The 12,997-nt window shown below is 40.1% G+C and overlaps 1 protein-coding gene and 1 pseudogene across 5 annotated transcripts in view; one reads left to right on the plus strand and one right to left on the minus strand.

The window, feature by feature from the left end:
• Window positions 1–2,575: 2,575 nt before the first annotated feature.
• LOC105734067 (15-hydroxyprostaglandin dehydrogenase [NAD(+)]-like) lies at window positions 2,576–3,498 on the plus strand (annotated as a pseudogene).
• Window positions 3,499–7,734: 4,236 nt separating this feature from the next.
• The window catches only part of ELF1 (E74 like ETS transcription factor 1), a 107,609-nt gene continuing 102,346 nt past the window's right edge, over window positions 7,735–12,997 (minus strand). For all 5 annotated transcript variants that reach the window (XM_012476769.2, XM_064361772.1, XM_012476768.2 and 2 more), the window contains exon 9: window positions 7,735–9,714. In XM_012476769.2, the coding sequence (XP_012332192.1) occupies window positions 9,111–9,714 (604 nt within the window). In that variant the 3' untranslated portion in view covers window positions 7,735–9,110. The remainder of the gene's footprint in view (window positions 9,715–12,997) is intronic.

Here is a 12,997-nt window from a genome sequence, read left to right on the forward strand (position 1 = left end):
AGATAAAGAATACAACAACAAAAAAGATAGCGACACTCTAATATCCCTGATAAACATAGATGTAAAAATCCTCAGTAAAATACTAACCAACTGAATCCAACAGTACATCAAAAAGACATACCAGGATCAAGTAGGATTTGTCCCAAAAATGCAAAGGTGGTTCCACATACACAGATCAACAAAGATGACATATCACATCAATAGAATAAAGGATAAAAACCATATGATCATTTCAAGAGATGCAGTTTGATAAAATTCAAAATCTCTTCATGATAAAAACTCTCAACAAACTAGGCATTGAAGGGGTATATTAATACTTTGACATAATAAAGGCTACATATGACAAACCCACAGTTAACATCATACTATCATAGCTTTCAGCTTTTCCTCTAAACACTGGAACAAAACAAGGATCTCTATTTTCACCACTCCTATTCAACACAGTACTGGAAGTCTTAGCCAGTGCCATCAGGCAATAGAAACAAAAGGCATCCAGATTGGAAAAGAAGAAGTAAAATTGTCCCTCTTTGAAAATGACATGATCTCTTGTATCTAGAAAAACCTAGACTCCACCAAAAACTCTTAGATCAGATAAATAAGTCAATAAAGTTGTAGGATACAGCCGGGCACGGTGCCTCATGCCCACAATCCTAGCACTTTAGGAGGCCAAGGCAGGAGGATCACTTAAGGTCAGGAGTTCAAGACCAGCCTGACCAATATGATGAAACCCTGTCTCTACTAAAAACGGAAAAATTAGCTGGGCATGGTGGCATGTGCCTGTAGCCAGAAGCTACTCGGGAGGCTGAAACAGGAGAATTGCTTGAACCCAGGAGGCGGAGGTTGCAGTGAGCTGAGATTGTGCCACTGTATTCCAGCCTAGGCTACAGAATAAAACTCTATCTCAAAAAAAAAAAAAAAAAGTTTTAGGATACAAAATCGACATACAAAAATTACTAGCATTTCTATATGCCAATAATAAACTAGCTGAGAAAGAAATCAACAGGAAATCCCATTTGTAATACCTACAAGAAAATAAAATACCTAGAAAAAGAATTTAACCAAGTAAGTGAAAAACCTCTACAATGAAAACTAAAGAACATTGATGAAAGAAATTGAAGAGGACATAAAGAAATGGAAAGACAATCCATGCTCATGGATCAGAAAAAATTAATATTGTTAAAATGACCATACAACCCAAAGCAATCTACAGATTCAATAAAATCCCTATCAAAATACCAATGTAATTTTTCACAAAGTAATTCTAAAATTCATACGGCACCAAAAAAGAGCTCGAATAGCCAAAGCAATCCTAAGTAAAAAGAAAGCTGGAGACATTATACTATCTTATTACAAGGCTCTAGTGACCAAAATAGCATAGTATTGGTATCAAAACAGGTATAAAATGAAACAAAATAGAAAACACAGAAGTAGATCCAACATTTACAGCCAACTGATTTTCAACATGGTGTCAAGGACATTCAATGGGGAAGGACATTCTCTTCAATAAATGGTGCTGGGAAAATTGGATATCCATATGCAAAAGAATGCAACTAACTCCTACCTTTCACTATGTACAAAAATCAACTCAAGATGGATTAAAGGCCGGGCGCCGTGGCTCACGCCTGTAATTCCAGCACTTTGGGAGGCCGAGGCAGGTGGATCACGAGGTCAAGAGATGGAGACCATCCTGGCCAACATAGTGAAACCCCATCTCTACTAAAAATGCAAAAATTAGCCGGGCGTTTGGCACGCGCCTGTAGTCCCAGCTACCTGGGAGGCTGAGGCAGAAGAATCACTTGAACCTGGGAGGCGGAGGTTGCAGTGAGCGGAGACTGTGCCACTGTGCTCCAGCCTGGCAACAGAGCAAGACTCCGTCTCAAAAAAAAAAAAAAAAAAAAAAAAGAGAGAGAGAAGATGAATTAAAGACTTAAACATAAGGCCTGAAACCTTAAAACTAGTAGAAGAGGGCTGGGCACGGTGGCTCACGCCTGTAATCCCAGAACTTTGGGAGGCTAAGGCAGGTGGATCACGAGGTCAAGAGATCGAGACCATCCTGGTCAACATGGTGAAACCCCGTCTCTACTAAAAATACCAAAAAAAAAATTAGTTGGGCACGGTGGTACGTGCCTGTAATCCCAGCTACTTGGGAGGCTGAGGCAGAAGAATCACTTGAACCCGGGAGGAGAAGGTTGCGGTGAGCCGAGATCGCGCCATGGCACTCCAGCCTGGGTAACGAGAGCGAAACTCTGTCTCAAAAAAAAAAAAAAAAAAGGCCGGGCGCCGTGGCTCACGCCTATAATCCCAGCACTCTGGGAGGCCGAGGCGGGTGGATCACGAGGTCAAGAGATCGAGACTGGCCAGAGGCTGCGTGGAGTCTCAGCGCCGGGCTGCGAGTCGCGAAGGCAAAGATCGCGAAGCTTGGCGCTCAGCGCGCTCCGGGGCCAGGTGGATTTCCCCCGGCCTGACAGTCTCCTCCCCGCCCACTGGCAGAAGCGCCCCGCCAGGCTGCACGCGCGCGCGCAGAGGGGTGGCATAAAAGCCGCGGCCGCGCGGAGACGCGGAGTTGGGCTGCACCATGCACGTGAACAACAAAGTGGCGCTGGTGACCGGCGCGGCGCAGGGCATAGGCAGAGCCTTTGCAGAGGCGCTGCTGCTCAAGGGCGCCAAGGTAGCACTGGTGGATTGGAATCTCGAAGCAGGTGTAGTGTAAAGCTGCCCTGGATGAGCAGTTTAAACCTCAGAAGACTCTGTTCATCCAGTGCTATGTGGCTGACCAGCAGCAGCTGGCTGAGAGACACTTTTAGAAAAGTTGTAGACCACTTTGGAAGATTGGACATTTTGGTCAATAATGCTGGAGTAAATAATGAGAAAAACTGGGAAACAACTCTGCAAATAAATTTGGTTTCTGTTATCAGTGGAACCTATCTTGGCTTGGATTACATGAGTAAGCAAAATGGAGGTGAAGGAGGCATCATTATCAATATGTCATCTTTAGCAGGGCTCATACCTGTTGCACAGCAGCCGGTTTATTGTGCTTCAAAGCATGGCATAGTTGGATTCACACGCTCAGCAGCATTGGCTGCTAATCTTATGAACAGTGGTGTGAGACTGAACGCCATTTGCCCAGGCTTTGTTAACACGTCCATCCTTGAATCAATTGATAAAGAAGAAAACATGGGACAATATATAGAATATAAGGATCATATCAAGGATATGATGAAATACTACGGAATTTTGGACCCCCCATTGATTGCCAGTGGATTGATAACACTCATTGAAGATGATGCTTTAAATGGTGCTATTATGAAGATCACAGCTTCTAAGGGAATTCATTTTCAGGACTATGATACAACTCCATTTCAAGCAAAAACTCAATGAGCAGCTTATATATCAGCCATAAGTGAAAATAAGCACAAATAACTTATATTCAGACCCTATCTTCATTTGAATATAGCTTTTAATGAAATATTATAGTTTGAAGTTTTCCTTCATGCATTTGATGATAAATGTTTTCTAAAATTTTAGTTAAGTATATGGATAAAAATTATGGACTATTAAAAATGTGATGTGGACCAAAGCTAGGTTGTAATCTCAATAGTCTAAAAAATGATGAAAACAAAGGATATTCAAGGAATATTCTGCCTTTAAAAAAAAAAAAAGAAAGTGTATATATATCTGTGTTTCATAAATATTAATATTTTTCAGGACATCATTTTAAAGGAGACACTTGAATTGATATTTAAATCAAACCAGATGTGAAACACTCACGTATATAAAGTTCATACTTTAAAAGAGGAAAGCTACTTAACAATGACAAATATTTCATAATAATTTCTACTTACATACCATCTTAGCTGAACAATTTCAGTTCTTTCAAGAGCTTCTTAAAGTAGCATACTTGGGGTCAGTAGTTAAGGAATAACCTATGGTGTAAACATATCCCAGATGAAAACTGATGTATGAAAAAACTGACAGAAAGTAACTGATTGACACTGTTGATTCATAGTTCAGCCTCCCATCTGGGAAAGACGTTTCTTTCCTCTGCTCACTTTAAGAACTTTAACTGACTCCAAAAATCTCAGGAATTAAACTTTTAACAGTTACAGCAATAAAGGATAGTAAGTACTCCAAAAACGTTATATTTAAGATATGCTCAACAAGAAAAAAATGCAAATGTAATTTTTTTTCAAATTACTTTTTTGTTGACTTGTACCAATTTCAAAAGTACCTACCCTTCAATAAAGCTTTTTTATTCTTAAAAAAAAAAGAGAGAGATCTAGACCATCCTGGTCAACATGGTGAAACCCCGTCTCTACTAAAAATACAAAAAAAATTAGCTGGGCATGGTGGTGTGCGCCTGTAGTCCCAGCTACTAGGGAGGCTGAGGCAGGAGAATTGCCTGAACCCAGGAGGCGGAGGTTGCGGTGAGCCGAGATCACGCCATTGCACTCCAGCCTGGGTAACAAGAGCAAAACTCCGACTCAAAAAAAAAAAAAAGAAAAACTAGTAGAAGAAAACATAGGAGCAGCATTTCAGGAGACTGGTAAACATTTTATGGCTAAGACTTCAAAAGCACAGGCAACAAAAAAGTAGACAAACTGGACTATATTAAACTAAAAAGCTTCTGCACATCAGAGGAAACAATGGAGTGAAGAGACAACCTGTTGAATGGAAGAAAATATTTGCAAACTATTCATCCAACAAAGAATTAATATCCAGAATACACAAGGAACTCAAATACTTCAACCGTAATAAACAATAATAATTCCATTTAAAAGTGGGCAAAGGGTCAGGCATGACGGCTCATGCCTGTAATCCTAACACTTTGGGAGGCTTATGCAGGTGGACCACTTGAGCCCAGGAGTTTGAGATTAGCCTGGGCAACATAGCAAAACCCCATTTCTACAAAAAAATACAAAAATTAGGCTAGGTCTGGTGGCTCACGCCTGTAATCCCAGCACTTGGGGAGGCCAAGGTGGTAGGATCGCTTGAGCCCAAGAGTTCAAGACCAGCCTGGGCAACATAGTGAGACCTCATCTCTACCAAAAATTTAAAAAATGAGGTGGGATGATCACTTGAGCCCAGGAGGTTGAGGCTACAAGGAGCAGTGATTGCATCACTGCACTCCCATCTGCATCTCAGAAACACATGCGCATGCACATACACACACACACATTAGCTGGTCATAGTGGCACGTGCCTGTGATCTCAGCTACTCCAGAGGCTGAGGCAGGAATATCATCGAGCCCAGGAAGTAGAGGCTGCAGTGACTCGTGATTGTGCCACTGCACTCCAGCCTGGGCAACAGAGCAAAACCCTGACACCAATCAATCAATCAATCAGTCAAGAGTGGCCAAAGGACATAAATAGATATTTCTCCAAAGAAGAGATACAGGTATACGAAAAAATGCTCAATGTCACTAACCATAGGGAAATGCAAATTAAAACTACAATCAGGTATCATCTTCATCCAGTGAGAATGGCTACGATTAAAAAGACAAAATAGGCTGGGCATAGTGTCTCACGCCTGTAATCCCAGCACTTTGGGAGGCCAAGGCAGGCAGATCACCTGAGGTCGGGAGTTCAAAACCAGCCTGACCAACATGAAGAAACCCCGTCTCTACTAAAAATACAAAAAAAATTAGCCGGGTGTGGTGGAGCATGCCTATAATCACAGCTACTTGGGATGCTTAAGCAGGAGAATCGCTTGAACCTGGGAGGTGGAAGTATAATAGAGGAAATCTGGGCCTTAGATTCCACCCCCGCCCAAGCCCCCACAGCCAGTGCCTAGTGGAGGGTCAACAAACAGTAGTCGGTATTATTACCATTTTATTACCACTCTCTCCGTGAGTTCCAGCAAGGAGGGGTTCCACACCTCGTTGGGGACCAGTTCCCGAGCAGGGCTCCGAGCACCCTCTCGAGGCGGTGGTGCAAGGGCCCACGGGGGCTCTGAGGCTCCTCCCGGGCCTTGTGGGCCTTCACAGAAGTGGCAGGGCATTGGCACAAGCTCTTGAGGCTGCGCAGGCTGAAAGGTCCCTCGGGCATCCAGGAAGCTCGCCTGACACTCATCGGTGAGGTTACACCCATGGAGGTGGAAAGCCTGAGCAGAGCTCCCATCAGGCCCTGCCCCCGGCGTGGGCCCCGCCCCTCGCGCCAGGCTCGCTGGGCAGTACCTCCTCACAGAGGTCCCTCCCGTGGTTCCTTCCTTCGGCTAAATGATTAGTGAGTCTCAAGCACACGCTGAGCTGGGGACAGACAGTGAGCAGATACATAGGGGCCCTGACCTCCAAGAGGACAGAAAGCAAGCGAAAGTCACTACCAGTGTAAAAACTGCTGGAATGAAGGAAAGAAGGGACAAGGAAAGTCTCCTAGAGGGACATCTCTTTCAAAATAAAAGGGAGGGGCCGAGCGCAGTGGCTCTCTCCTGTAATCCCAGCACTTTGGGAGGCCCAGGAGGGTGGATCACTTGAGGTCAGGAAGTTCGAGGCCAGCATGGCCAACATGGTGAAACACCCTCTCTACTAAAAATACCAAAATTAGCTGTTTGTGGTGGCGACACCTGTGGTCCCAGCTACTAGGGAGGCTGAGGCAGGACAATCACTTGAACCCGGGAGGCGGAGGTTGCGGTGAGCCGAGATGGCGCCATTGCACTCCAGCTTGGGCGACAAGAGCGAAACTCCGTTTCAAATAAAATAAAAGAGAGAAAAGAATGGATGGAATACAAATTTCATTGAAGCTGTGATGGTGTAAAGGTCCCATCTAATGGTTTCTATTTCCTCTGTGAAGTGGGGCAAAATTTTGAGGATAATTGAGAAGGTTTGAAATAGTCTTGAGTAGGATTAAAGAGAAGGTTGACTAAGGAAGTCTCCGCGAAGCAAGTAGCTTTCTGTGTTTTGTCTAAGTACAATGCCTAACACATGGCAGGTACTTAATACATATGGAATGAATGAAGTGAATGAATAAATAATTTCCGCATGGCCATGGAGCTGACCGTTAGTGTTGACCATGAGTTTATTATGGTAGCATTAGTAACCTCATGTGTTCTTTGACCAAAAAAGGCTGTACCATTCATTTCCTAAGGGGTAGGTCTGGAAGAGGCAGAGTTGGGATTTTGCCGGACGGGAATAATGAAAAGGGAATGGGGTGGAGATATTTAAGATGTAAGTTAGGGCCAAGCCAGTGGCTCATGCCTGTAATCCCAGCACTTTGGGAGGCCAAGGCGTGGATCACCTGAGGTCGGCAGGTCAAGACCAACCTGACCAACATGGAGAAAACCTGTCTGTCTCTACTAAAAATATAAAATTAGCCCAGCATGGTGGCACATGCCTGTAGCCCAAAAACTCAGGAGGCTGAGGCAGGAGAATCGCTTGAACCTGGGAGACAGAGGTTGCAGTGAGCCAAGATCATGCCACTGGACTCCAGCTTGGGCGACAGAACTGAGACTCCGTCACACACATACAAAAATAATAAATAAAAAAAACAAAAGTGTGTTTAATATTATTGCTGGGAATATTTTATTGTTTTCTATTTCTAATTTCTGCAACTTGGTAATCCATTGTTTGATTATTAGAAACTGCCATTTGGCCAGGCAGAAAGGAAAAGTGAAAGGATTATATCCTGCAATTCTGACGAATGGAGTTTATTTATAAAACATTCAGTAATGCTGTAAATACTAGCAATACGCCCTGTACACTTATTCTTTCAAGAAACTTTTGCCTAAAAACAGAAACACTGAGAATTTTTACATGATTTATTTAATAATAAACCAATTAAAGATACAAAAATGTTTAGAGGATTCCAAATTCCAAAATTTAAATTTTTGTTTAAATACAAATTCACTCTGTAATATGAAAACATAACATTAGACCTCTAAACATAATGATTTTTTCATCTACAAAAATTTGTTATACTAGAAAATTTGCAGAAGACAATTTTTCTTGTGACATTAAATGTACATTATCTACAGTTGAAAAAGTAATGTAAAAATATTTCATTTCAGAAACTTGGATATATATGTTATCTTTGTATGCAACCCCCCCAAGTCCACCCCCAATAAAAAACAATCCAAAATATAAAGCAATTATGCTTTTATAACTGACTACTCAGCCAGATTAGCCCAAGGCTCAAGTTGCTTTCTTGGCCCTTAAAAGTCTTGACTCAAAATAGCAGTATTCTGTTTAGCACTTAGCAATGTAAGTTTGCTAATGGACAGCAAATGGCACAGTGGTCTAGAGTTAGTAAACAAACTATTTAGGAAGAATTTATGGCTGATCTTACCCATAACAGATGAATAAATTTTGTTGAGCCACTTATTTTTCTGCAACATTTTAGCTATTTTTACATTAGAAAATAACCTGATGTTTTAATTGACGTAACTTGAAAATATAGATATTAGAATTTAAAAAATTAGAACTAGAAGAGAAAGTGGAGATCATCTAGTCTAGTCCAGTACATCTCTTCCTTTTATGAGAAGAACTAAGGCCCCAAAAGGTCAAGTGACATAGCTAGTTAGTGGGAGTGCCATTCTTAGGCTGATGCTTTGATACTGTCCTGCTTTTGCAACAGGTCAGCCATACCAAAGGCATCTCCAATTTTTCATGTCATTTTACATATTCATAGTTCATATAGTGCAGCCAACTAAAGTCAGTCTAAGTGACATCATAATTTTAACAAAGCATAAAATAGGTTTTTTTGCATTTGAAAGAGTCAAGACTTAACTTATACAAGTGGAATGAAAATAGTTCCTATATAAATTTCCTGTTGCCTGATATTTAAGTTCTGTATTTACAAAAGAATCAGAAAACCTAATACAATGTAAAATTAGAAAAGAAACTTTAAAAATGCTTATGATATAGCAACTGAAAAAAGATCTCAAAAGAATGTCTTCATAGTGTAAAATGCCTGTTCCTTCACGATTGAATTCTGAAACATTTAGAGAACAAAGAGAAACATTTGAGTTTTCCTCCCTCATCTACTAAAGTCAAAATTAACTCTATTTTTAACAATTACAAAAGTAGGAACCTCAGTAGACTTTATCTTAGAATCAATCAGTTTGCATACAATTGAAATGTTCAATTAAAAACCAATTATTCATAAGCTTTGGTAGATTAACTAAAAAGAGTTGGGTTCCAGCAGTTCATTTTGTTTCATAGCTACCTGAGAAGTAAATCCATTAGAACTGGACACTACCATCACATAAGGCTGTGGCTGCTGCTCTGTTTTCTCAGTGTCCTCTTTCAAATGATCTTCAGACTCCTTTTTCTCTACTTCCTGTGTAAGAGTTTTTGTTTCTTGAGTTTTGATAACTGAAGTGATTACGGTGCCAGGTGGGTGAGCAACCAGCTGTGAACTTCGAGGCGAAAAGGTCACCACAGGTGCAGTAGCACTGAAGGATGGAGATGAAGCCATACTGACGGTTCCATTGCAAATGGTCTGAACATTGCTAGTAAGGACCTGCTGTACCTGGGCAGGGCCCAAGACAATTGAAGGAGGAGAGCCCGCCTTTTGTGACTGCAGCATGACATTCTCTTTCAGTACTGTCATGGGCTGTGATGATGGAATGGCTTGCAAAATAAACTTCTGAGATCCGGTACCTGCTGATGGATCTGTGCTGGCTATCACTGTTGTCAGTGGCACTGTCTGGAGTGTTACTGTATGCAACTGCTGATTTCTAGGAGACACAACCACTGGAACTTGGGTTGGAGCCTGTATAGTCCTATTGAGATTATGAAATTAAAGTGAGACAATTAGCATATTCTACGTCATTTAAAACTACACTTGACAAGTCATTTTACAAAATACCAGTTATACATTTCAAAATGCTACTTCCCATATTTTCAACACAGCATGATCAACATCGTGCCACACTCTGTATTAAACATTACATATAGAGATGCCTAACACAAAGCTCTCAGGCCATTAGCTATGATACCATATGCTGAGTGCTATGGAAGAAAGGTCTGTACATAGTGCCACATTAACACAAATGAGGAGCTAATTTTGTTGGGGAAGGAAGAGGATATTAAAATGTTCGGCAAGGAAATTTGCATAAGCTTCTTAAAATTAGGAATTTGAAAGCAAATCTGTTTGATTTATTCCTATTTTTTTTTTTTTTTTTTTGAGATGGAGTTTTATTCTTGTTGCCCAGGCTGGAGTGCAGTGGTGTGATCTCAGCTAACTGCAACCTCCACCTCCCGGGTTCAAGCCATTCTCCTGCTGGCCTCCCAAGTAGCTGAGACTACAGGCATGTGCCACCATGCCCGGCTGATTTTTGTATTTTTAACCGAGATGGGGTTTTGCCATGTTGGTCAGGCTGGTCTCAAAGTCCTGACCTCAGGTGATCCACCCACCTCGGTCTCCCAAAGTGCTGAGATTATAGGCGTGAGCCACTGTGCCCACCCTACTATTTTAATATTTGAGAGATAACATTATCAACATGCTCATCCACACTAATTACCAAACTTCATAATTGTTTTCAACCTGTTTTTACATATAAAGGGGGAAAATCCTTAATTAATGAAAACGAAAAACCCACCTCAGTCTTAAACATGTGACAGAATTCTTAGAATTTTACTAGCTCACATTTCATGTCATATTTTATTTATTTATTTATTTATTTTTTATAAAGACGGGGTTTCACCATGTTGGTCAGGCTGGTCTTGAACTCCCGACCTCAGGTGATTTGCCCGCCTTGGCCTCCAAAGTGCTTGGATTACAGGCGTGAGCCACCATGCCCGGCCTCAGGTCATACTTATATGAAACAAGCCATGATTATAATTAACCTGTGAGGGTTCTTGGGCTGGCAGAGAAAATGTGGCTGAGTTTTGGAAAAATAAATAGAAAAAACATGTTTTAGCAGTTTTCCAGGTTCAAATAATTTTCACAAATTTTAGTTATAAAGCTACAGTTTAATATAAAATGCTTTAATGCAAAATCTAGTTTATGCAGGTTGTTAATCCCACTTACTGAAGCAAGAGAAAGTTACATAAATGATACTACGAGTCAATCTAATTTTAAAAGTTCACAGCTCTGAAATTTATAGTTATGGTTATTGTTAATATAGTATAAAAAAATGCCATTGAAAAATCTCAGCAACTGGATGTCAACTGTCTCCTCTGAATTCTGTAGTTATTTAATGAAAGATACTTGCTGCTATTTCAAACAGGTAACAGCTAAATTAGTCTCCATAAACCAAGCATTAAATATTACCACTAGATTATTAAAGCTACATTTTGAAAGTTAGTTATGTTTCTCACATGTGAGAAATAAAATTGTAGAGGAGAAAACCAAATTGGCTTGATGGAAAGATGAAACAAAGACTCAGTGCAATTCAGGAGAGGTTCAAAAGAAGTGGGAATAAAGATACAGGATGACTAGAGCCTGCCCATTCACGCAGGATAAGGATTACCGAACTCAGATGACCACCCAAGGCTAATGTAGGGTATTATGCAGATAACTGATATTCAGAGTAATATGATATCTAATACAATATCTACAATTTAGTATCTTTCAAAGCTAGAGTTTTTTTGTTTTTGTTTTATTCTCACAGTCTAAAAAGAATATTTTGAATACAGATGCTAAAAAATTCCATGGAATCAGCTGTGGTCATTGTAGGTCTCCTATCAACACAAATACAAACAACAAACAGCCTAGAAACCAAAGGGAGAAACCATACACTCCCAGCTAGACACTCAGTCATCACGTGTAACCCATAGGGCCTAGAGAAATATAAAACATTAAGGGGAGAATACAGCCAGGAAGAGTTAAATAAGTACCCACTGAGTATCCCAAATCCGAAAGTCTGAAATCCAAGATGTTCCAAAATATGAAACTTTTGAGCGCCAATTTGATGCTCAAAGGAAATGCTCACTGCAGCATTTTGGATCTCAGATTTTTGGACTGGGACGCTGTGCCAGGTAAGTATAATGCAACGATTTAAAATCTGAAAATATTTGAAATCCAAAATATTCCTGGTCCCAGGCATTTTGGATAAGGGCTACTCAAGATATACTCCTTTAATAACAGTTAAAGATGTATCATCCAATTAAAAATTTAAAAGTCATCTTTGCACTCCTTGCAAATCAACTGAAGATTTAAGAGAATTATATTTTCCCATGGTCAAACATTTTAAATTCACTATACAAAGAAGACTGAATCATCTAAGTCTGTCTTGATTCTAGGTAATGCTACCTTACTTCAAGATCAATTGAACAACACCTCCACATTTATATTCTGGAATATAAAAATGTAAGACCAAAGTTTGCTAATAAAAGTAATCAAATAATAATTTTTGTTGGCTTTGAAAGGGCTGCTAGATTTTATTATAATTCATGTTCTAGAAATTCATGACAGTATAAACAGAAAAATGCTACAAATATCCATATAATTTTCTGCCTTCCTCCCACACCCCCATTCTAAATCAGCTGAGACTAGTCCTAAATTTTTTCAGATGTTCAGTCTAAGGAAGACAGGTTCCCTCAGTCAATCTGTTGTTTAGCATCTTTTGCTGAAGCAAATCTGATTTAACTTTAAAAAAAAAAAAAAAGAAAGAAAACTACAAACTACTTTTCCAACTTCTGCCATTGCCACTCTAAAAGCCTGAAAAAGAGGACCTTAGATTCTTGGCTTCTCCTTCTGTTTGAACTGTAGAATTGTTCCAAGATAGGATTGTCCAAGGAATAACGTTTATAGCTTGGAACTCTATGCACTCTGAATGTCCTAATATGTCAATTTATGTTGAAGTTTTGGTGCTTCTGACTTGGCTTGATTAAAGATCTGAAACCATTCCCTGGATTTTCTCACATCTAGATAATTTCTTATATGGATCAATCCAGTTATACAAAGATATAGTGAACTATACTTAAACTGACAGAATAATGTCAAAATGTAAATATAAGGGACCAGTGGCATAATCAGAGAACTGACGTAATATATATTGCTCCTAAAAAATCTGGGAACCAAGAGCTCTATCTTGAAATCTATATACTTTTGTTTTCATT

Source organism: Aotus nancymaae, unplaced genomic scaffold (assembly GCF_030222135.1).
Source record: "Aotus nancymaae isolate 86718 unplaced genomic scaffold, 86718_ANA_hifiasm-v0.15.2.pri h1tg000043l, whole genome shotgun sequence".
Lineage (NCBI taxonomy): Eukaryota > Metazoa > Chordata > Mammalia > Primates > Aotidae > Aotus > Aotus nancymaae.